A 25,545-nucleotide genomic window follows, 5' to 3' on the forward strand; every position below is an offset into this window, starting at 1 on the left:
GAATAGTATGAGAGAAATACATATTGGCAGTCTAGGTGGTTACATTCTCGGTTGAAATGTGTGAGTAAAGCGACATATCAGAGCCAGTCTGACTGAGGATCGCTCCTCTTCACGATGTGCAGCTCAGAGCGGCCACGACTGGTCGAACTCGCTCGGTCAGCGAGGTTCAGCCAGCTGCCGTCTCCTGAGTGAAGCGCCCCACCGACAGCTCAGGCAGCCGGGCGGGGCCGGCCGTTCTCGGAGTCGCAGCGTGCAGGCTGCCGCCCGGCGTCCAGCCGCTCCCCACGTCGGCCAGCTGTGCAGCCGCGTGCCGTGCTCTGTTCTGTTTAAACTAGCTAGCTTAGCAGCTTAGCAAGCAGGGGTTGTTTGCGCATATGATCAGGGTGATTACCGTAATTCCCGCAAAAAAGGCGCATCGAATTATAAGGCGCTCTGTTGGATTTTGAGAAAATTACAGGCTTTTACGTGCGCCTTATAGTGCGTAAAATACAGTATATCTATGTCATATAACATATATATTAATATATTAGAGCTGTCAAAAGATTAACTTTTTAAATCACAATTTATCACATTATTTCCATAGTTAATCACTATTGATCACGCTTTGAATTGCATCTTGTAATCGGTGTTGTTCTGCATTTGAAGTCAGTTTTCAGTCATAACTTAAAGCATTCATCAGTCAGAACACTCAGTTCAACAGCTGAATTTAAAGTCACTGTTGAGGTTTCAGCATGGAGACTTCCTGCAGCCAGTGATTTCAGACCAGAGCGTCTTGATCGGGAATCAGAGGAAGAATTTCCTTTTCAACCTTGTTGGATTTTCTTTCAAATAAGACGCCATGTCGGCCAACTCATTACAATGCCTGTTAAAAAATACAGCTTTCAAACTGATAAAAGCCCTAAGTCTAACTATGTGATTCATTGCGATTAGAAAAATGAATCTTTAGTCATCCCTACAGTCCAGGAGGATATGGACTGGGACCAGGACCAGGACCAGGACCAGGACCAGGACCAGGACCAGGAGAACATGCACCCGTGTCACCATTGTCATGTGAACACCCAAAACTCAAGCACAGTTTATCATTTTCACATGAAGAAGTTGTGTAAAGAGAGCAGGAGGATGAAGAGGAGGATGAAGAGGAGGACTGTTCCAGACTGAGCCTCTCATCCTCCGCCCTGCAGCCTGTGCATCTTCTAACCCGGTCCAACGGTCCAGCACCACCTGAACCGGGTCCCGGCGCTGAGGGACCCTGAAGCAGCGTGAGCCGCGTGAACACGCCCCGCTGCAGTTACGTCTCCCTGAAGCTGGCCCTCCGTCCCGTCCGCCGTCACGTCCTCCGTCACGTCCTCCGTCCCGTCCTCGCTGTCCACACCGGTGACCGGCCACAGCCAAGGCAGCGCTCATTATTTCCAGCTCCGCTCTGCAGCCAAGGTTCAATGAATCTTCTCCAAGGTGAGGAGGAAGATGGGAGTCTTTACAGAGGAACCAAATCGAGGTCACACACATTCTCTCTCTCACACACACACACACACACACACACACACACACACACACACACACACAGTCACGGTCACACGGTCACACACACACACACACACACACGCACAGTCACGGTCACACACGCAGCGTCGTGCCTGTCAGGTGTTTGGATCTTGAACTCAGAGGCGGTGCTGGAGTTTGAGCATGGCGGCGGTGGACTCGGTCTGTTCCACTCTGCCCGCCGCTTCAACACAAACAGTCCCGTGTCTCTATAAATAGCCCTGGAGCCCTGGGGCTGCCCGGCAAACAGGGAGGGGAAAGACACCATGACGCCACCCACAGCTGCCCCTCCCTCTCAGCGCCGCTCGGCTGGATCCGGGGCAAGAGGCCCCACAAGACCCCGAGAGCCGCTACCGGGCCAACCGGGCCAACCAGAACATCACCAGAACATATGCAGCAACACCTCCTGTCCCGGGAGACCCTCCACAAGGTTCCCCTCACGTGGAACCGGTTCTGACTGGAGGTCCAGAAGGGGAACGTGTTTTCAAAACCTGTTTTTACACCACAACCTTTTCCAGTGAAAGCAGGAATCGTGTGTGTGTGTGTGTGTGTGTGTGTGTGTGTGTGTGTGTGTGTGTGTGTGTGTGTGTGTGTGTTTACGCTGGGGCCTCTGGAAACGGGGCCGCGGCTCAGAAGGGAAGCCGTCTGCTGACATCCCTGGTTCTGGAATTGATTCCTGTGCTGGTGACCTCTGACCTGTGGACACCAGGGATGGAATAACGCTGCGGTCCTGGGAAGAAACGCCATTTTCATCCTTTCAATTGCGAGGCCCGGGTCCGCGGGACGCTGCGGAGGCCTGGCGTTGGGCTTGCTGCGGTGTGTGTGTGTGTGTGTGTGTGTGAATAATGGATGAAGTGTGGGTGGAGCCGCTCCAGGTGGAAACTCGAGCGCCGTCTTGAATGACCGCGAGTCGCTCTGCCGTCAGTCACGCCTCACAGCGGCACATGGAGCTGCTTTTATCCCACTCAGATGTTAGAGCGGAGTGAACGGCTGAACGGCTGTCTTTAAATTCAGTCTGCTAGCTGTTCATCCATTCACCTGTAGAAACACCGTCTGTTGTTCTCTGCGCGCACGTGTGTGGTTTCATTCCATTTCAGTTCCAAGCATGCTAGCTATGTGCATTGCTAACCGTTTCCGGTGTTTGTGCACTGAAACCACTTCCTGCTTCAAGATGCTGACGTGTTAACTGTTCTGTTTTGGAACGAAAACGAGGAAACCTCATGTTTTCACCAAAAACGTCACGTAAACAATACACTCAGGAGGCTCAGGGACGGATTCAAACTGCTTCATCTTGGAGACGTTGCCGTGAGTCGTTCCCCCCCAGTAATGACATGACATTATAATCAGGGGTGCACATAACATTTGTTGTCTGGTTCTCAGGGGAGAACCTTGCGATGTTGCTTGGTCCTCACATTTTTAAATACATTTTTTTCCCACGCCTTCCTACAGGAAGAACCTAACAGAGGGCTGCGTGGACAACGCTACATAGCTGCTTTCATTTCAACTGAAAACGAAGAGAAGCAGCAGCAGAATGTCTGAAACTTGTAACTTTCACATAATATAACGGTGTTTAAAGTTCTGAAGAAAAAAAACTGCTCGTACAGTATCTGCTTTTTATCACTTAGACCAGCGGTTTTCAAAGTGTGAGGTGTGCCTCCCCTGGGGGGCGCCAGAGGGCTTCAGGGGAGGCGCGGCGAGCTTTTTGTCCCTGTGTGGCTGCCGTACCCCCCAGCGCGGGAGTGTAGACTAAACAGAGCAGTCTGAAGGACTATGCGCGTCATTTTACTCACAACAGCAGAACATTACACCTGAGAAGAAAGCTGTGAGTGAGCCCCGCCCCCCCGGTCCGACGGTACAGGTGAACACTGCACCCCCACCCCTGGGTCCGCCGGTACGACGGGTGAGCACTGGCCTATCTGACACACAGATGCGCACCTTGCTATCCCCAAATGAGCTTTACAATGTTTCATCAGGTACGCATTTTTTAATTTGGTAGCGCATGTGCACACCTGATTATAATCCTGGCGGGCTGAACCGTTTGGGTCTGTCCCAGGTGGCTTTGCGTCTTCGCTGCTGATCACCTGATGGATTGTTGGTGATTTTCTACATTCCCTAAAGTGTTGTCCTCGCTCTGGGACTCGGCAGCAGAGACCAGGGTCTCATGACCACGCCTGCCCTTCGTGTTAAACGGTAATTAGACTCATGGAGGCTCTGCTGCTGTAGCAGCGTCAGCCTCCTTCACATGAGCAGTCCACACGCACACACACACACACACACACACACACACGCACGCACGCACCCCACTGGGAGCACCTTGATGGGGATGGAGCGGCCCGCCGAGGGACTGGAGGATTAGAGGACGACCTGCTCCACCAGCTGAGTCCAGCCCCAAACCGGGTCCATGTGGTCCGGGTGAGGACCGCCTGGAGACGGATGACCACAGAACCATCTGATGCCTGAGCTCCGCCTCACGGCGTTGTTTACCGGCTGGCGGTTAATGATTTCTGCGATGGACTGGCGAGCTGTCCAGAGCGTATCCTGCCCCCGTTCGTCCACAGTGAAGTGGGACGAGCTCCAGCGCACCGCGACCCTGACCAGGACTAAGAGGTGTGGAAGACGGATGGAGCTTAGTGATTTTTTTCCTTGGTATTGACATGTGACTCAGTTCAGGCTGCTTTCAGGATGGTCCGGACGGAAATCTCTAAAAACTTGAAGTGCTGTAGAAAAGGTCTCAGTGGATCCAGAGTCAGTGTCTGGATCTCAGAACAAGCCGATCCAGTCTTGATTCCGGCTGGAGGCTCTGGGAGGAGTTTGCATGTTCTTCCTGTGCATGAGTGGACTTTTTCCAGGAACTTCTGCTCAAACAGTCCTACAACGTGCATGTTGGTGAAACTGGAGACTCTGTCCAGGAAATGGGTCCAAGTCACACATGAGAGGCTCAAGAAGTCCCAAGGATTTTTTCCTGGGCAAGTAGGTCAAGTCCAAGTCAGGTCCCCTGATTTTATCATATATTCATTCATTTTATGGTACATCTACAGTAGATCTGTTCTGAAGCACTATTAATAGTGTTTTGAACCAGTTCTTCATTTAGTCCATATCAAACAGTCTTCAATCACTTGAGGTTCCTGAGTTTCAACCAAATTTTGAGGTACAGCTTCAGTGCAAAGTTTACTTTTTCAGTACGCGATTCAATTTTAACTGAAGTGAAAATGAACATGAAGCCTGGAAACCTTTGAGTTGTGTCGAGTGACTTCTATGCATGTCGGAGAATCGAAGGTCACAGTAGATTTGGTTCTAAACGTCTCTGTGATCCTGAATCAAACAATGTGAAGCTGTGGAGAAAAACTTGAAAATCTACTAATCTGAATGTGAACATGTGCAATAAATGTTCATTGTACGTAAAGTAATTTATCATAAAAACATTTGTGCATTTTTAAAACACAAATGCAAATCGATATTAACCTGAACCTTCCCCACGAGTCACACTCTGCTTCCTTCAGCTACACACCTCAGATGGCCTCCACCGAGACCGGCGGTGAAGAACTTATCTGAGGTTCAGTCTGTGAAGGAAAAGGTGGTGCTGATCTGAGAGCCAATGACTCCACAGCCAATCAGAGGAGAGCAGCTTTGTCCCTCAGCCAATCAGAGGAGAGCAGCTTTGTCCCTCAGCCAATCAGAGGAGAGCAGCTTTGTCCCTCAGCCAGTCAGAAGAGAGCAGCTTTGTCCCACAGCCAATCAGAGAGCAGCTTTTGTTTGCATTGTAGCGTGAAAAATTAAATCACAAGTCATCAAAACAGCAACTCGAGCAGCAACTGCCGGTGGTATGACTGATCTTTTGGGTTACTGAGGTAAAATCCAGACAGAGCGGAGGATCTCCGGTCGAGTCTTCACGGCCTGGGAGGAGTTTGGTTTCACTGCAGCTGATAGGCTGATGTTGATCTTCCACACCTTGAGAGTTTGAAAGGCTGTTTTATTGCCACTGCTTTTCCGGTACGGTGGTGTAGTGGTTTGAGTTTGAATGTTCATGAAATCCTGATGTATTCTACAGTGGCTTTCTCAGTGGAACGGTGGACCAGTGGATCGCCCTGTCTCCTCACAGCGGGACGGCCCATAGCACAAACCAGAGGTCATCACTGTCTCAGGTCAAATCCTGAATAAACCGGACAAAGAGCTTTTTTATGGTGTTTCAGAGAAAGGTATTTATGCAGCCTCTCTGCTACCTAGCTAGCTAAAAGCGAACTTATCATCTTTGATTCGGTTTTCCACATCTTCTGCCTTTTCATTTCTTCTTTTTCCAGTGGATCAGCGTCTCTGCAGCTCCGCCGCGGAATTCGCACCGGCCTGATGCTCGCCTCCCTCCTGACTACCTGCTTCCCATTACTCTCAGTGATTCAGTGGCTGGCCGACCCGACCTGAACGCCGCCCGCCGCCGCTGACCCTGCTGACGGCTCTGACGCGTCACTGCAGCCCTCACTCATTTATCTCCCGGACGCAGGAGCAGCCGCTCGGTTCCCCGGTTCAAAACCCGATTCATCAACATCGGAGCGAAAGGAGGCAGAAAGTCGGGGCTCTTACCGTCAGCGCGCCGCCGTCGCCCGCGCCGCCGCGGAGGAAGTGCAGCTTATTGTACTGCTGCTCACACTGTAAATTACTCTGAATAAGAGCGTCGCATAAAAAGGGAAATGGAAAAGTGCAGTGAGCCGGGGAGCTCGGATACCTCCTCACCACCTGGAAAACACTTAGAGGGTGCTTATTAGAGCGCCCTCGGCTCAGCCAGCGGAGCGTGAACCTCCTAATCTCCGGGTCACAGGTGCCTCTAAATTGCAAATGCACCCCTGGATGCTTTGACATCATGACAAAGAATTGATTTATGACATTCAAACTCATGCCAAGAGCCTTCCCTGTGCTCAGGTGTTGCATTTTAAAATACTTTCCGTTAAGTACTACATCTCCTACTTCAAACTCCGCCTATGAAAAGTACACCAGGGTCACATTGGCGCGCCGAAAAGGGTTTCCTCCTGATAGAAACCACGGCTCATTGAACACCTCGCTGTTCGACACTCTTGATAAACAAAGCTATTCCTCTTCAAATAACTCTCCCAACATTTAAAAAACAAAACTAAAAACACTCGGAGGTGCAATAATGGCTGATTGGACGGCTGCAGCGTTCCCGGCGCTGCAGACCGGCGCTGCAGACCGGCGCCGCCCAGGTGACACGCCTTCCGCCATTCGAGGGAAGTGGAGCGTGGCGCATGAGAGTGGGCGCACCGACGCTAGCTTTTCCACAGAGGAAGCAGGAAGAGGCGCGAGCGGGGAGCGCCCGCCTCCTTTCACCGTCGCGTCGCCATCCCTCCGACTCAACAGGCTGCAGAACCGAGGATCTGAAGACACACCAGCCTCACATGCTTGGGCTCTTTTTTTTACTTTTTTTGGGAAAAGAAGTGTAAATGGCACAGGGAGAACATGCAAACCGCATCTATTGTGTGTAAAAAAAAATAAATAAAAGTATTTGATGTTTGTGGCTACTGGTTTCCATGGCAACCATTTCCAACAGCGTCTGTGATCCCAGCCCGCTACAGGAGCAGACAGACTGGAGTCGGCCTCACTGACTCTCACGTTAATGTGCCAGATAGATCTAGATATAAAATCAAAGCCCCGGCCCCGGCCTCCGCCTCCACTCGCTCTGATCCCTGTTTCTGCTGACCGACGTCCGAAACTTCCCCACTTCTAATAAACCCCGGAAGCACCTCAGCCTGTGAATGATATGAGATTAAAGACAGCAGGAGCGTCCTGCAGCCTTCAAGAGCTTCATAAACAAAGTTTGACTGGATATCGTATTAATTAATAATAATAATAATAATGCATTGGTTTTATATAGCGCTTTTCAGGACACTCAAAGACGCTTTACATTGCATTCTTCATTCTCTCCATACTGGGTGGTGGTAAGCTGCTGCTGTAGCCACAGCTGTCCTGGGGCAGACTGACGGAAGCGAGGCTGCCAGTCTGCGCCATCGGCCCCTCCGACCTCCACCAACCATTCACTCTCACAACTTTCATTCTAGGCAATGTGGGTGAAGTGTCTTGCCCAGGGACACGACAACAGTTTCACGCCTGCGGGAGCGGGAATCGAACCGCCAACCATCCGGTTATGAGACGACCACACTGCATTTCCTGTCCTTTTCAGGAAACAATGTGAAAGTGACGACTGAGATCAGCTGATCAATTGACCAGCAGGGTTCAAACTGCAAAGAGAAGCTGATGTAAAGTCAAAAGAGTCATGTTGACACAAATGAAGACAATCACTGGCTGGGCTTCGTTCTTCCAGTTAAACATTAACCAAGACGGAGTTGACCTTCAAAGCCTCATCCGATGCAGGAAAGAAGCCGCAGCAGGGCTTTGACGTGTCGGAACTCCTCCAAACCCAAACCACACATACAGAGTCTTCTCCAAACACCGATAAACCCATCACTCTGTCATTCTGGAAGCAGTCTGTAGACCCTGGTTGTCCTGAAATGAACCCTCAACTCAGCAAAATCCAACAAACCCAGTTAAAAAAACACTGCTTTGATTCTTCAGATGATTATCAGAAATTAGAGTGACCTGAGCAACATTTAGTCCCTGATCAAAGACGCTCATTCAGCCCCACACAGCTGCAGTTTGAACCAATTTGTTTAAAAAGATCCTAATCATCCACAAAACAGCTGCTTCAGTCATGGCATTGAAGAGATTCATCAGAATTATTTACACAACAAACAAGCAGAAAACCTGTTTCCTGCTTTAATAAACTCAATAATAACAGAGGAGAGTAAACCAAAGTGATTTATGTCAATATGATGGAAAGAAAACTGCTGAAATTAAACTGAATAAAGAAATCCATCCATAAATCCATCTGTCAATGCCTGTCTGTCTGTCTGTCAATGATTCAGCTAAAGCAGACACACACACACATTGAAAACTCCAGATTTTAGTTCATTATGAAGCAAGTGGTGTTTGTAGAAGATTCGAGAAACTTTATTGATCCCCGAGGGGAAAAATCCCTTTCACTTCCAGTGAAGAGCTCTACAAGGTCATTTCATGTTTATTCTGGGTTTTATTAGTTTTTTTTTTTTTTTTTTTTTTTTTATAATTGTTGAGCATATAACTCAGTTCTCTAAAATGCTCTCATGTTCTAATATTTCATTACTTTTTATTGGTTCCACTTTTCATATTTAGTTGATAATTTCATAATTACGAGCATTTTGGTAATGACTGAATTAATTTAGTTATTTATTTCATTCCATTATTAAATTCTATTACTTTAAATCGAGCCCTGTTTGAAAGACACTCCCGTTATAAGGCTATTATGTTTCTTCTTTTAAAATATCTGGACTGTCTCCTTTGAAAATCCTTCACATCGTTTACATCCCTGTTTTCATCTTTACAACGAGGGCGTCAAACATGAAGCACGGGGGCCGAGCCTGAAAAACTACCTGCTACTGTGTGTGTGTGTGTGTGTGTGTGTGTGTGTGTGTGTGTGTGTGTGTGTGTGTGTGTGTGTGTGTGGGGTTAATGATTGGAGGCCTCCTCCTCCTCCCAGAGTCAGACTTTGTATTCGGGAACGAACGATGAGCCACGTTCATGCATGGACTGCCCAGCTGATCCTGGAGGGGGGAGGAGGGGCCACACACACACGCACACACGCACACACGCACACACGCACACACGCACACACACACACACGCACACACACACACACACACACACACACACACACACAGTTCACTGCAGCTTCCACAGATTTCTCTATAATGGAAGGAAATTGATTGGGTTTTTTTTCCCCACGCTTCATGAACAGGTCAAAGGTCACGGTAAAGCCATAGGGTCAGGAGGAACAGAGTTTCAACGTTTCAGCTGAAAACGTGTGGATTTTACGTTTTTCGTTTCAGAACATTTTCATGTCCGTTTCCACGGAGACATGAAAGAGACGTGGTTTTCCTGGACAGCCACTAGTGGGCGCCGTTTTAATCCCTCGCCTCCAGCACACTCTGGTATTTAACCTGCTGAACTTTCCATTGAGTAAATAAAGCTCAGGGAAAACGAGGACTGGAGCGTGAGACGTAACTGAGACTTGTTTTCAAATTCAGCTCATTTAGTTTATTTTTCTTAACAGCTGAAGTTCTTCTCTGAAAACTGAGTTCACACTCATCAGCTCATTTTAAAGAAGAAAAATCCTCCTGGAACGAAATCACCGAGGTGAACCCTGACTCAGTAACGGGGGCGGCCATTTTGAATGAAGTCATGAATCTCCCATGATTCTCTGTTACTATTCATATCGATATACAAAAAGGCTGGCGGCCATCTTGCTCCAGTTCACTGTCTCATTCATAACACCGTTCAGGAACTTTTCCTCTGGTTTTAAACGGTTCGGTTTGTTATAAAAGTCAGAGACGCTGTTAAGACTGCATTATATCACTCACTCTCACCAAAGAGCTCTGCTCACAGTACAAGGCATTCATGTAAAATCAAGATTTAGGCGACAAAAATTCAGGCGTGAAACAAAATCTTCACCTATCGCAGAATTACAAGCTAAACAACCTTCTTGCTGGTGGTTCCATTTAGGGAAGGCTTCAAGTTACTCAACATGGCGGCAGAGAAATGGACTTCCTGTGAGAACCAAGGACAAATATGGAAACTCAAACTCATGGAGACTCACTTCTATCTGGTTCTGACAGCAGCCATAAAGTCAAGCCACTGGGTCCTGGGACCTGGGTCCTGGGACCTGAGTCCTGGGACCTGGGACCTGGGTCCTGGGTCCTGGGTCCTGGGACCTGGGACCTGAGTCCTGGGTCCTGGGACTCTCCCCACCTGGAAGCAGTCCTGCAGGGAGCGGCTGCGAGGGCGTTTGACGTTCTGCGGTTACAGCAGTGAGAGTGACCGGGTCAAACAGCACGAGGGCAGAGCGCTCTCCTCTTCCTCGTCTTCGTCGTCTGCAGTCACACGGCCTCAGACCCGCCGCCGCTCAAAGACCCTCATTGACGGCTGCATCACATGTTTGCCCCGGAGGCCAAAGCGCTGCGAGCTTTCACTTTTTCTTTTAGGAGATAAACCCTTATCACAGCTCGCGCTGTAGTTTTTACCTAATAATGCATCATAATGGCTTTTTAATTTAAAAACAGACCAGACATAGAGAGGAGGATTCATGAAAAGTGGCTTTGTGGCTGAGTAAAGAAATGTCAAAGCTCAAAAGCAGGCAGCTCGTTTATATGATGTGAATAAACACTGTGATACTGAACAGTGTATTGTTGTTTTCCTGGTTTAATACGCTGCATTTCACAGAAGTTCATCATTTCGAAGAATTCATCAGATGTTTCTGTTGCTTCTTTTATTAAATTTCGCAGTTGGTCATTAGATTAGTGTAAACATTTACAGTAATAACATTTAATTCAAATTTGAGTGAAAATAATCCTAATCGTGCTGCTTCCAGTGAGAAGCTCAGACTACTCTTTTAACTGAATGAGAGCAACATGAATTTCCAGGCATTGCTTACTTCTAAATCTGAGTTTCTACCAACACTCTGATTCTCAACGGCCAGCGTGATAAAAACTGTGAAATTCAGGCTCTCAGTGCAAAAACTGGGATCGGCAAAGAGCAAGAAGTCGCTCTGAGAGACTTCTGCTTCTAAAAATCCATCATTTACAGCGAAAACAGAGCGAGAGCAGCAGAGAGAGTCCAGAGTGGGAAGACTCAGAGTTCCAGGCTGCTGGCTCACAGCAGGCTCTGCACATGCAGAATAAATGTCAACTATATGTTTTCTTCCTCTCCATCATGCATTTTGTGACCGATATGACTTTTAGTCTGGTAAATACGGTAAAATGCTGAATTTTATTCACCATTCACCATCAGCCGGACCCTCCTGGAACAGGACCAGGATCGAGTGTGAGTGTTTCTTGCTGCGTCCTCGGCGTTCAGGCTTTCTGAATCTCTGCACGCTGCTTGTTTCTCTTTTCTTTCTGGGTTCAGTCCTGCAGCCTCCAGCAGCAGAACAGTGTGTTCACTTCTCCGTCTCGCTCGGTTTTCCTTACTCCTGAGCGTCTGACGCCTGCCTTGCTGCCACCGTGACGTGAGGCTGGAATAATGAAGTGAAGTGACCTGCAGAACCTGGGAACGCAGGAGTTACTGCAGCTGCGTTTCGCCGTGGGAATATTACCAATACTGTAAATGCTGATACGATTAATGCCTCTTCTATTTGATCCATTAAACGTAGAACTGATGCGATTGTTGGAGGGAAACTGGAGAAGCCCAAAACACACAGAAAGACTCAGAACGTGACATTAAACTGAGGTGATCTGCGCCTCTGAACAACCAGCTGTCAGCACAATAATTTACCTTTAAGGGTCAATAAACGCATGAATCACACATCGGTTTCAGTTTGAGTCTCAAGCTTCTAAAATCTGCCAGTCAGCTTCTTTCTTCAGCTCTGAATCGTTGTGCATTAAGAGTTTGTGAATTGTTTAGTTAAAGAAAAACTAATCTGAAGGCATGTCGCCGGATGTGTTTCAGCCTTTTCTCATTTTATATTCACTGTAATAATAAATCTGACAGGAAACTAACGGGATCAGCTGGCCACGCACTCCCTGGGGTCAAAGTGCGCCTGCCATGGTAAAACCTGGAAGTTATGCCCAACTGTAATGTCAACTGTGCAATCGCAGTGTTACACTGTATGGAGTCACAGCTTCAGCATGCAGAGCCCAGATGTGGCGCTGCATGCAGCCCCAGATGTGGAGCTGCACACCACTCTCCAGCTCCTCTTTAGCGGCTCCCCGCAGCCCTGCGCACATTGTCAGGAGATAAATGGGTGTTTCTCATCTAGAACGCTCCTGTTTCACACTCTGAGCTCTGAAAATGGGACTCCTCCATGACAACATGGTTCAGGTGTTTGTTGGATGAAATGTGCAGCACATCCTGACATGTCAGCAACAACAGGTCACGCTGGAAATTATTAAAACAGCCGAAACAGATGAAACGGTTAAAATGCAGAAAAGAGGTACAGTTTCCATGAAGGATAAAACGACTAAAGCAGCGAGAAAGAGATGAAACGATCGGCAAAAATGAGATGAATCAGCAGACAGAAAAGAGCAAAAGCTGGAAAAGCATCAAGCTTCAAAACAACCAACCGTTCAGAAACAACAGTGAAACCAGCTTTAAACCAGCTCTGAGACGGCTTCAAAACAGACCCAAAACAGCTCTAAAACAGACCCAAAACAGCCGAGTTAAGCCAGCTGAAAAACAGCAGTGAGACGACTCTGAGCGGCTGTGAACGAACTCCTGAACAGCTTTAAAACGGCTTCATTTCTATCATGGTTAAAATACTGGAACTCTTTTAACGACACCAAAAACAACTGAAAAGAGTTCAAATGACCAAAGCATCTAAAGCGAAATCTGCTGAAATGCTTTGAACCGTTATACAAGATAACAAAATATCAGCAGTCCCGAACGGCAGCTTTTAATGTCCAAACATTCTACATAAACTTCAAGTTTGCTAACTCCATCAGTATGTTATAAGTATTGCAATATTTAACGGTATTTTAAAACAGGTTTTGTGGATCTAGGATCACTAATTTGCTGCTAAGTTGGTTGAAATGTGTGTTTTGGTTGCAGAAATATGTGCTTTTAATGCCTGTTTTGAGTAAAAAGATGATTGAAAAGTTGTGTTAACTGTTTCTTAAACATGTTTTTGAAATCTGGAGTCATTGAATTGCTGGTAAATTTGGTTGAAATGAGTGTTTCGGTGACACAGATATCTCTTTTTAGTGCCTGTTTGAAGGAAACAGCTGTCTGATGTGTATTTTAAAGCATATTTTGCAGATTCAGATGAACTACTCTGCTGGCGAGTTGGTTAAAATCTGTGATATAGTGTTAAAGTTGTAGAAATATTTGATTTCAAAGCCTGTTTGGAGGGAAAAAGAGGAGTGAAAAGCTATGCTATCTGTATTTTAAAACATGTTTTTAAGATCCAGACTTTTGAATTGCTGAGAAATTTGGTTAAAATCTATGTTTTGGTTACAGACATCTGGTTTTAGTGCCTGTCTGAAGGAATCAGAACATTAAAAAGCTGTCTGATGTATCTTTTAAAGCATGTTTTGCAGATTTAGATGAACTACTTTATTAGTACGTTGTTTAAAATGTGTGTTTTGGTGCTGAAGGTTTGATTGTAACACCTATTTTGAGGAAAAAGATGATTGAAAGCTGTAATAACTGTATCTTAAACACATTTTTTTTAGATCCGGCCTCATTGAATTGTGGGTAAATTTGGTTAAAATGTGTGTTTTGGTGCACAAAGTTGCAGAAATATTGAATTTTGTAGCCTGTTTGGAGGTAAAAGAGAATCTAAAAGCTATCTAATGTGTATTGTATTAAAGCATATTTTGCTGACTCAGATGAACTACTTTGCTAGTAAGTTGTTTAAAATGTGTTTTGTGATAGAAATCTCATTTTAGAGCCTGTATGGAGAGAAAAGGGGATTTAAATGCTGTAATAACTGTACCATAAAGATGCTTTGTAAATGCAGATTCACTGAACTGCTGGTAAGTTGGTTAAAAATGTGTGTTTTGGTGCTCAAGGCTGCAGAAACATCTCATTTTGGAGCCTGTTTGGAGGGAGAAGAGGATTTAAAAGCTGCTCTCTGTATTTGTTGGTGCAGACTCACTGGGTTGCTGGTCAGTGTTTTAAAATGTGTTTTGGTAGCAGAGATGTGGCTCCAGAGCCTGTTGGGACTGAAAAGAGGCTGCTGGCCCTTTAAAGGCTAAGATGGTGTCCTGCAGGCTGCAGTTGCTGCCTTCCGTTTCCTTCCTGCCTCTCGCAGATCACACGGCATTCACAATTGAACCTGAACTAAGCCCAGAGGAGGAAGGCAGGCGCGCGCCCGGGAGGGATCCGGACTCTTCCTCGGTGAAATGACCGCTGACAAGCCTCCACGCTGATGCTTGTTCGCAAAAACAACTCCTGCGCTGCCCGCACAATAACGCACTTTGTTCCGCGCAGCCTCGCGCGCACTGACATTCATGTGTGGCTCTGACATTGTCAGTGCGCGCGGCAGACCCCCCACACAGGTAGAGGCTTCCCCCTCCACCCCCCGTCCTCCGAGCAGGGCAAAGCCAATAACGTGCACTTACTTTCTTGTTACGGCTCTCCGTGTGCATCTCGGTGCCGGAGCGCTGCGGCGGCGGAGGGGTGGAGCAGGAGGAGCAGGAGGGGGTCGGCGGGGCTTTGGGTGTAGACTGTCAGGGACAGAGGTGGGCTGTGAAAAGGGGGGCTAGTTTTCCACCTTTGACTGTAATTTTTTTGGGATATAGGTACACGATCCCTGCCTCTTCCAGCTTTTCAGTTCATATCCGCTGCGTCGAAGGATCCCTGCGCTCCCCCCAAACCCAGCCAGTGTGCGCGCCTCTCCCTCTCTCTCTGGCGGCGTGTTGTTGCCGTGTATTCAAGGGCTGGGCTCTCTCTCTCTGCCTTTTCCTCCTCCGCCTCTCCCTGCTTGTGACCCCACCCTGCGTCCCCACCCCTCATCTCTCTGTCAGCCTGCAGCCCTGCAGAGGCGCGGAGCTTACCGGCTTGCAGGCGCGCACCGGCCGCGCCGGAGCGTCACGCTCATGCAACCGGGCACATTTTGACGAATGCATGCGAGACGGCAGCATCCCCGTCCGCCCCGGTGCAGCGGCGGCGGCGGCGGGCTGCCTCTGGCCGGGAGATGTGGAGAGAAGCACCCATGTCACCTTACCGACGTCAGCCAGCAGGCTAATTGAGGACACCGGAGCGGGGCGGGGAGGGCCGGAGCCCGGCAGAGTACATCCAGCCCGGCTTTGCAGCATTACGCCTGATAAATATGACACCATGCTCGGGAGGAAACACACAGCCACGGCCATAACCACACCCCCGGTGCTACAGCGGGGTGTGGCACCAGCACGGATTAATGCCCCATTTTATTCTGCTGAATTTTGCACCGTGCGCGTGCTTGTGTCTACTGTTAGTAAACACGGATCCAATTAAGTGAGAAAGGATGCTGAGCATATCACCTCACTCAAAAATATTTCACCTTAACGGCAATATGGAGGATTTCCCAGAAAGTTAGAAACCAGCTACCATTAACAGCCGATTGGACTGTTGCGCATGCGCCAGGCCATCCCTCCTGCTCCTCCAGAGGAAACGCCCAACGCGAAGGGAGCGGGCGTGCGCGAGCTCACACTGCTTACCTGAGCGTGCACGTCGCTGTTTACAGCACCGAAAAATGTAAATTTACACACGTCGCTGTTTACAACACTCCATTATCTACATTCACAGTATCCAAACTTACCTGTCGACGACTAGCTTGGCCACGGCGGCATCAGTGGGAAGGTCGAGCTGCGTTTTCAGCGGCCGCCATCGAGAGAAAGACTTCCGTAAAAGCACTGGTCGTGTTTCTCTCGTCGAGGCCTTCCTCTGCTTCTCAAACACTTCGAACACTGTTTTCCTCCCGCGGCTCTCAGCAGTGGAACGGTTGAAAGTGGCGCTCACCGGGAGATTCAGTGCGCATGCGCAGACCGCTGAGCTAGCCAGCTAGCCTAGAGCGAGCGCCTTCACCTGATTGATGGACATGGCGGTGAGCCACACAGAGAGGACCATCCTACACGTTTCTTTCATTTTCTGTACAAATAGACATTCAGTTAAACTGTATGTTTTTTAAAAATATCATACTATCATTTTGATGCATGAATTGGGAATATATGTTTTGTTTTTAAAATAAAATCAGTATTGTTTTGGAAATCATCACATTTGACTACATTTCCCATGATTCCTTTCACCGGAAGTTGAATCAGGAGCATGCGGAGGTAAACAAAGCAGAACTCTCTGTCATCAGACGTTACAAATCGGCTTCATATGTGATATTAAAAGCATTTAGGAGTACTATAACGATATTTACAAGCCGCGTGAGGAGATAAATAACAGTTTAAAGTAACTGTGGGTCGTTTATTCGAGCTAATTCGTGGGTTTCAGTTCTCATGTCATTAGCTGTTAGCTTCTCCGTTAGCCTGTGTGCATCAATCTTCACTATATCCGATTAAAACACAATAATCTGCTTTTTAACAATGTATCGAACAGACTTTAAGCTTATATTGAATCGTAGACTACACTAACCGACGCTTGTCTCGTCCTTAATTTGTAGCTGTGCGACAGCAGCTTGTTTAAACGTGTTACCCTCTCTGTTATATTATCAATTACTACAATTATTATCCTAATTCTCAGAGTAAATCTGACTAAAACCTAGTTAAAATAAGTACACTGCAATGTTTTTTTTATGCGGAATTGAAACCTCATATGCAGGAGTGTCGGGGATGAAAAAACTCAAAATTTCATATCCATTCATTCCGTTAATGCAATACTTTATTCCAGGAAATCCAATGAAAGTGTTGATATCATAATGAAATAAAAACAGGAATACTTATGTTTGATAATGGTGCTATAAAATATCCATGTGTAGTAATTTGAATACTCTTGATGCACATAGACATACTGAATAGAAAAATGTAACATTAGAAACAGAAATATCCTTCATATCCATGTTGTTATAATCAGTTCAGCAGTTTTTGAGTATGCCATGTTTCATTCATTGCTCCTAAAATGACAATTTTTTAAAAAATGCCTCACAAACGCGATGAAAATAGTCAAATCTGATGATGATCTGAAAAAGCCACATGCTGTTTTCAGGAGGGATTCTCACTCGTTCACGATGAAGATGAAACGCAGAGGACTGTTTTGTTTCAGACTCTTCCAGTCTCTCCCTTTTTTTTGTCTCTCTGGACAAAGCTGTTCTTGTCCTCTGTTATTGAGGAAGAGTCGCAGATATTTAAGTTTTTTTTAGTCAGGGGATGCAGAGCAGCAGAGGCTGGAGTCATGAGCAGAAGCATTTAGTTATAAATTTCCTGTCAGAGCCTTTTGTCGGAGGCTTTGTGTACCTGTGCCTCTGACACCACGGCTTCTCCACAAATGACCCTTTTTTTTCTGCCTGAATTATAAAGTGCACATCTCAGCCTGCCTGCCATCACTGTGTCTTTGGTTCAGCCTCCGCAGAGAGCCTGACCTGTTGTGTGTGTTGAATCGTCCAGAGTGAGCCGGCCCTCCTGTGAGGATGGTCCGCTGCTGGAGGAGCAGGAGACGGAGGGCCAGCGGCAGCTGCACAGCCTGCTGCTGCAGCAGCTGCACACCGACGTCCAGATCGAGCGGTGAGGACTGAACCGCCGGGCTCGCACTCCGTCCTGTCCATTGGACTCATGGCTTCTCTTCGGCTGTGTGTCGCAGATGTGTCGCCAAGAAGCAGTGCTTCGCCCCGGCGGCGCTCTACAGGCCGTTCGGAGAGCAGGCGGCGGGAGTCAGGAGCCTCTTGCAGTTCCAGGCTCTGCAGGACGGCGAGAAGGAGCTGGTCCGGCTGAGGGAGCTGGGCCTCACCGAGCCGGAGATCCAGCTGTGGCTGAGCCGAGACGAGCCGGACGACGCACGCAAGGTGGGAAATCACGGAGGCGTGGCCACAGCCCGCCCCGCTCACACCCGTCTGAAAACGTCACCGAATGGCATTTCTGTGCAGAGTCACGGCGTCCGCGCAGCTCCCGGCGCCAGGGAGCAGCGTCTGCAGGTGATCAGGGACAAGATGGACGCCAGGGCGGAGCTCCTGGCCCGGCCGCAGCGCTTCGCCGCCAGCCGCCCGCTGTCCCGCCGCGAGATGGAGATCGAGCAGGCGCTGTTCCAGGGCAGCGACCGCCGCGGCTTCCTCACGGCGCTCTACCATCGAGGTACAGCGCACAAACACCGGGGGAATGCTCAGTTCGTTTGATCTGACCTGCAGACACACACACACACACACACACACACACACACACACACACACACACACACACACACACACACACACTCTCTGAACTGTTTCCTCTGCAGATGAAGAAAGCCCTGAGAGCCAGCAGGGGGCGCCACCCTCTGACCCCATGGGCCACATCTACAGAGACGTCCTCAGCAGGGAGCAGCCGGGACGACCAGCAGCAGCAGGGAGCCTGCCAGAGGACGCCGCATCCGACCAATCACAGGGCTCAGAGAGGGACGGCAGCCAATCAGAGGACGCGACGGACACGCCCCGGCCGGAGCGGGGCGGAGCTCCAACAGACGCCAGCCAGCCGATGGGCGGAGCACCGATAGACGCCAGCCGGCCGATCGGCGGAGCCCCGATAGACGCCAGCCGGCCGATCGGCAGCCTGCGCCCGGTGGGAGCGGCGGCGAGGGCGGGGCCTGGCGGGCCGCTCACGGTCCGGGGTCGCGTCGAGACTCTCACAGACGAGGAAATCCTGCAGAACCGGGCGACGGAGGACGAGATCCGGAACGTCCCGCGCTTCAGGAACTACCAGCCAGGAGAACCCTCCAAGGTCGGCTCAGCTCTGCAGAACAGAAGAGTCCAAACCAGCCGCCGCCGTTTCTGAAAGCTTCAAAAAATATTTGAGTTGAATATTGAATATTTGAATTGAAATAATGCACTATTAAGCACTTTTACTTACTTTTATTATCAATTTTAATAATAGTTTCCACCACAGAAAGTTTATTCCGCCTCCTAAGACGCCACATTGTGATTTGAAAATCTTCATCCTTCGTCCTCCTGAAGTGGAATTTTGAAGCCATCCATGATTTCTTATTTTATTCTCGTCAGTAAAAAGTGTTTGCAGTTGTTGCTTTGTCCACTGGAGGCGCTGTTCCATTGAAGAGGTTGAGTTCTGACGATTTATTGTGTTTTCTAATGTTTCTGGCCGGACTGACCCGTTGAGTGGCGCGTGTCCTCTGCAGGTGCTCTGTGTGAAGAACCTGAGTGCGCAGGCGTCCGTGGCCCAGCTGGTGGCGCTGTTCTCCCGGTTCCAGCAGCAGGGCGGCGCCCCGGTGCTGTACCGCCTGCTGACCGGCAGGATGAAGGGTCAGGCCTTCGTCACGCTGCCAGGTGAGAGCGCAGTCATCCTCACCTGACCGCCGCCGCACCGCCGGCCTCAAACACCCCTCCTCTCCTGCAGACGCCCAGACGGCCCACGATGCTTTGCGGCTGGTCCACGGGTACCGGTTGCTGGGGAAGCCGCTGGTGGTGGAGTTTGGCCGCGAACGGCATGAAGTGGAGAAACGGAAGGAGACGGAGGTCCAGGAGGAGACGCAGTGAGCGGGAGCCCTGCTCCCGCACAGCCAGGAGAGCCTGGTTCGATTCCACTGTGCTGTATGAGCAGTTTTCCTGCCACTGTAGTCACCACGGTGTGTGTGTGTGTGTGTGTGTGTGTGTGTGTGTGTGTGTATGTACTCCTTGTAAATAATGAAATCTGCATATAAAGTTATTTTTATAAAATAAACCGTCATTTGACCCTGTTTTCTTTTTATTTGCAGTCTTTGTTTTTATCCTGACAGTAGAATATCTAACAAGTGTAAAAACGGTGGGAAACTCACTCAGAATTCACCGGTTTTATGAAGTTTAGCTTCAGTTTTGAAAGATAACCCAGCTCGACTCTGGTATAAGTTAGTTTTTATTGAAATATCAGAAGAAACTATGAAAAACACTCAGATATATTTCATGTGTTTAAGTGTTCCATTTGTTGACATGTTAATTGTAATTTAGTCAACTATTCATGCGTTTGTTTGAATTTATTGCATATTTCAGGGACATGTTGCAGTGTTTTAATTGCTAATTTAAATGCTGCTGCACTATATTCTGTATCTTCTCATTTTTATTCTATTTGATATTCTTTCTCTTTGTTTTCTATTTCTGCATTTTAGCTGATATGTCTCCACCACAGGAGGGCGAGGAAGACCAAAACTCGGATTCCACTGAGTGTCTTCTACACACTTGACTTTGATTTTAATGATCAAAAACCAACCTCCACCAGTCAGGATGTGACTGTTTCACCAGAACTAAACTCTGTGCCAAAAGATCACACCCATCATATGGAAATCATGCTCACATCTATTTATTCAGTTTAAAAAGGAGGGACAGAAGAAGTGTGAACACTCAGTGTTGTTCCTCGTTTCGACCGCCAGGTGGAGACATTTCTCCACAGTGGACTGAGATGAGAGCAGCTCTGAATCTCTGAGACAGAAATTCATCAACAGAACCAAAATTAAATTAAATAAAAATGAAAAAAAAAATCAAACCAGAGAGATCAGTGTGTCTCAGCGGGACTGGCCTGGGTAAATGAAGGCTAAGATAAAAACAAAACAAAAGGATCTTCATGAGTGAAGCTGAGCTTTCTGAGTGTTTAAACCACTTCAGGAACGTGATCATCACCGTCAGCATGTTAAATCTCTTTTAAAGGCTTTTCACTGTGTTTCCACTCAAACATTCTAAACTCTTCATTGATGGAATTACCTGAAAGGAAAAAAACAAACATCTACTGTAGATTTACAGGCTGTGTTTGTCTTTCTCACAGTGTGTGTGTGTGTGTGTGTGTGTGTGTGTGTGTGTGTGTGTGTTATCTGCTGGCCTCTCGGTCACATGAGGGTTCAGACTCCTCTGCTCCAGTTCTGAAGGTCTCGTCCAGCTTGCAGCTCCAGCCGCTGTTCACATGCTCTGACCGCTCACATTTCTTAATCCGTCGGATGTTTTCTAGTGAATCCAAATAATCCAATAGGACACAAACACTCCCAGTCCCAAGGTTAGCGGTTTGATTCCCGCCTGTCCACATGTGTCCCAGTGGAGGTGGAGCACAGCGTTGTTCAAACATTAAAGCAGATTTGATTTAGAAAATGTTTCAATTACGATTTTATATTCTTGATAACGACCAATATTTAGTGGAAAAAAGTTGAGCTTTTTGTGTTTCCGTTACTGGAATTTGTTCCTTGTGAAGTTTATTCATGGAAAAAGATAGATAGATAGATAGATAGATAGATAGATAGATAGATAGATAGATAGATAATCAGTTGGAAATGCATCAAAAACACACAATATAAAGGTTATAAAATGTTCTGCATTTTATGGAGTGAATTAAGTATTCCACCAATCAAAACACGAGGTGGTCCCTGGCGGAGCGGCTCTGCTCTGAGGGGTTTCTTGGACTTGGTCTCCAGGAGGGATTTTCACCCCTCTCCTCTTACAGTCACTCTCTAGATCCTTCATGTTTCTTGGAAACAGGAAGCTTCAGCTCCCTCCACAGGTTCCAGACTGACAGGGCTGAGGTCTGGAGACTGGCTTGACCCCTCCGTGACCTCCAGGCACTTCGTTTTGAGCCCTCCTTTGCTGCTCTGGAAGGGTGTTTTGGGTCATTGTCCTGCTGAAAGATCCCCCATGACACATTCTCAACGTTCTGCTGAGGAGAGGAGCTCTTCCTCCAGATGTTACAGTAAAGGACATCGTCCTTACTATGTTACAGCAAAGCAGCTGTTCCTCCTGATGTTATGGTGAAAGAGCTGTTCCTCCAGAAGTTAAAGTAAAGCAGCTGGTCATCCAGATGTTAAAGCAGCTGTTCCTCCAGATGTGAAAGCAGCTGTTCCTCCAGATGTTGCGGTGAGGGAGTGCATCCGGCCCGGTCTTCTCCCTGACCTCTGCTGCTCAGGCTGCTGTGGCAGTGTGACGGTAGAAACTGATCCTGGAGCAGCTGAGCTTCAGACAGATGTCAGTTATAGCAAAATTCTTACTTCACTCATTGAAACGCAGAATATGTTTTTAAACTTTTACATTGTGTGTATCTGATGCAGCTTCAGCTGATACTCGGTCTCCTGCCAGAACCAGAGAGCAACTATAAAAATAGTCTGTTCATTTCTGTCAGCGTGGGCAAGCTTACAAATCCTGCAGCAGATCAGGTCACTATTTCCCACGCTGGATTTGAAAAATAAATGAAAACCTTGACTTTGTGGCCACACAATGAGCCAGTTCACTGAAGTTTATTCTCCTGGATTAACAGAATCAGATCATCTGATTCACAGTGAATCTACTCAGACTGGATTTGCTGAAATGGCAGCAGGAAAACCCAGTATTCCTGAACGGGCTCCTGAGAAGCAGCCAGCGTGGGATGAACTGACCCAGTGAGCCGTGGATCGTCTGTTTGTGCGTATTGATCTGGCTAAAGTAAGAGATCTGTTTGTGTCACTCTCTCTGTTTGCCTTCAGTTCAGGGCTGTGATCTTTTTCTCCTTCTGCTCTGTGAAAACAGGAGCTGAAACCAAAAGCCTTCAAATATTAACTAACGCTCATTAAAAGACCACTGTGTGTCAGTCAGCAGGGAGGATTCTCTCAAACACAGGATTTTCTCCATCGCTGATCAGAAACCTGGGAGTGTGTGAAAGGAAACAAAATGAGACGTAGGAAAAAATGCATTTATTAAAAAAAAAAGACATAATTTTGATGCTTTTCTTTAAATCAGAGGATAAAAGGATGATTTGCATAAAGTTTTCATGCTCAAATACAGATGAATAATTCAGTACAGAGGCTAACAGGCATAATAAGGCACATTTCAATCACAGGAGTTTGATCTGCTGGTTCTTCGGGTAACACAGTGCTGTCAGAGGTATTTCTAAAAGTGGTTCATGCTAAAAACTCCACTATTTGAACCGTGCAGCGTGGCTCCTGAGGGGCTTCAGTCAATCCCACCTGACTCCGGTTCACACTGCGCCCTCTTCAGAGTGGGTTTATAGACTGGGGAAATGTAGGAAAACACTCAGGGAGAACATGCAAATCACATGAACAAGGACCTGGACTCGAGCCAGGGTGTGGTGGAAGGGCTAACCACAGTTACAGTTTAAAAAAAAATCAGTGTGACCGAGACTTTAAATGTGACGTCCGGCAGGTTTCATCGGAAAAGCGGAGACTGCTGTGTTTTTCTGCGTCGTTAAAATGAACAACAGGTTGGGTCATTCCACTAGTCGTACATTAGGCGGCAGTAATGAGCTGCTTTTACGACACTGGCTTCCTGATTTCTGGCTCTCTGTATTCTGTAACGTAACAGAGACTAAACCAAGTATAGTCCGTGACTCAATACACCACCTAGTGGGCCAAACTGGTATTGCAAGTTAAAGCCACTGTGGTTGAAGAACTGTTGATAAACTGTCACCACGAAACAATATGGAACCACTTTAACTTCAGATTGGATTCAATTATATATAAAAGAAGATGATCCCATATTGTATCTTCTAGTCACACTTTGATGAGAAAGAACAGATTTCTGCTAAAGTTTTATCTGGCATTCAGAGGTCAATACCCCACCTGGTGGTGTGACGGGCCGAGGCCAGCAGGCCGGTCACTCTGCCAGGCATGGCACATGAAGGACATTAAAAACTGTCTTCAGAGAGACATAAAGACAGTTGTTTGGTCTCATTTGACACATTTTTTCAGGTTTTATACAAATAAATGAAGCAATTTTCTTTTTTTATTGAGAGATAACATCAGCTTGTCGTGACCATCTGAGGAGGAATCTAAACTAAAGCAGCCTGTCATGGATTTCCAATGTCCAAAAAGACAATGAGACTGGTGTGAAATTACCAAGTGCACAAGTTTGCATGCTAGTGCTGTTATATTGCAGAGGGGCCTGGTGGGACCACATTTACAATCTCAGCTTCTTAAAGTGTTTTTGTCTTGTTTTGGTCTTGTGGTGCTCTGGTCTTGGTCTTGTTATTTTCTGCTCTTGGCTTTGACTTGGTCTTGGTCTTGGTCTGGTCTTGTCTTGTCTTGTCTCTGTCTTAGCCCCTTGAAGTTTTGGTCTGATCTCAGTCTTGGCCCTGTAAGGTCTTGCTCTTTTTTTGGTCTTGGCCCCTGGAGGCCTTGGTCTGGTCTTGGTCTTGTTATTGTCTGGTCTTGGTCTGGACTTGGTCTGGTCTTGGTCTTGTCTAAGCCTCTGAAGGCTTGATGTAGGCCTGGGAGCGCTGGCCCCTGTCTCTCCTGTGTGATTGTGTTGTTGGTGAAAGCTCCAGCATTAAATATCTGACAGTGTTGGGTGATTTGGTGCTGATAAATATGCGGCGGTCCCGGAGCGGCGGCGGCCTCAGACGTATCCTGTAATGTCGTATCCGGCGGCGGTGGGCTTCTTCGCCGGCGCAGCGGCGTGGGTGCTGGACCCCGAGCTGCCGCTGGTGCTGCGGAGCAGCGTGGGCCCCCTGCCGGCGCCCGCCTGCAAGGTGGGGTTACGGTACGTCTGTGAGGTGGTGCGCGGCGCCGTCCCGGACACGCCGCCGCCCACGGGATACGGGTATCCGCCGCCGGGCCGCCGGCCGCGGCCGCCATCCTGCGCCTCGCAGCAGGACACGCACAGCAGGCCCCCCCCCAGCATGGTGACCAGCGCCGAGGCCAGGCCCACGTACAGACACTCCCCCAGCTCGAACTTGAGGCTGGACGGCACGTTTTGCCGGTAGAAGGTCTGCACCACCTCGTGCGTGGTCCACGCCACCGGGATGAGGGCCAGGAAGCCCGCGGCGAGGAACAGCCCGCCGCTCGTCCCCGCCACGCGGCTCTTCACCGTCCCCGTGCCGTCCAGGCACAGCGTGCACTGCATCCCCAGCGCCGCCATGGCCACGGCCAGGATGGACAGCACCAGCGAGATGACCATGAGGGCGCGGGACGCCTGCAGGTCGGGCGGCAGCGCCAGCATGGAGTTGTAGGTCTCGCACTGGAAGGCGCCCGTGCTCTGGTACACGCACTCCATCCACAGGCCGCGCATGTTGGCCACCGCCGTCACGATGTTGGAGCCGATGTGCGCCGAGATCTGCCAGTACGGCAGCACCGTGGCCACCAGGGTACCCAGCATGCCGAGCAGGCCCAGGAAGAAGCCCATCAGCTCCAGGGCCGCCGACGCCATGACAGCTGCGGGCAGAAAGGAAGCGCGATCAGCGAGAAGCCCGGACGACGTGCACGCCGCGCTCCACCACGACCAGCCAGCACGCCGTCCAGACGGCGCCTCGTCCTCCGCCGGCTCAAAGAGGCACAACCTCAAACGTGTTTTCAGTGTAAACGGCGCTCCAGAGGGAAAACGGCGAGTTAACGGACTCTTTTCCAGCCCGATGTCAT

The 25,545-nt window shown here is 48.4% G+C and overlaps 3 protein-coding genes across 4 annotated transcripts in view; 1 reads left to right on the forward strand and 2 right to left on the reverse strand.

Moving 5' to 3' along the window:
- The window catches only part of klf8 (Kruppel like factor 8), a 57,051-nt gene extending 42,056 nt beyond the window's left edge, over positions 1-14,995 (reverse strand). For both annotated transcript variants that reach the window (XM_030100819.1, XM_030100818.1), the window contains exon 1: positions 14,691-14,995. In XM_030100819.1, coding sequence (XP_029956679.1) covers positions 14,691-14,717 — 27 coding nt within the window. In that variant the 5' untranslated portion in view covers positions 14,718-14,995. The remainder of the gene's footprint in view (positions 1-14,690) is intronic.
- Positions 14,996-16,365: 1,370 nt separating this feature from the next.
- rbm41 (RNA binding motif protein 41) lies at positions 16,366-19,923 on the forward strand. Its single transcript, XM_030100967.1, has 7 exons — positions 16,366-16,382; positions 17,658-17,774; positions 17,851-18,052; positions 18,134-18,338; positions 18,481-18,959; positions 19,372-19,519; positions 19,590-19,923. Exons 1-7 carry the CDS (start codon positions 16,375-16,377, stop codon positions 19,727-19,729), a joined length of 1,299 nt encoding a protein of 432 aa, XP_029956827.1. The 5' UTR covers positions 16,366-16,374; the 3' UTR covers positions 19,730-19,923.
- Positions 19,924-24,526: 4,603 nt separating this feature from the next.
- Positions 24,527-25,336, reverse strand: cldn2 (claudin 2). Its single transcript, XM_030101254.1, has one exon. It carries the CDS (start codon positions 25,334-25,336, stop codon positions 24,527-24,529), a length of 810 nt encoding a protein of 269 aa, XP_029957114.1.
- Positions 25,337-25,545: the final 209 nt, after the last annotated feature.

This window comes from Salarias fasciatus, chromosome 10, assembly GCF_902148845.1.
Source record: "Salarias fasciatus chromosome 10, fSalaFa1.1, whole genome shotgun sequence".
Lineage (NCBI taxonomy): Eukaryota > Metazoa > Chordata > Actinopteri > Blenniiformes > Blenniidae > Salarias > Salarias fasciatus.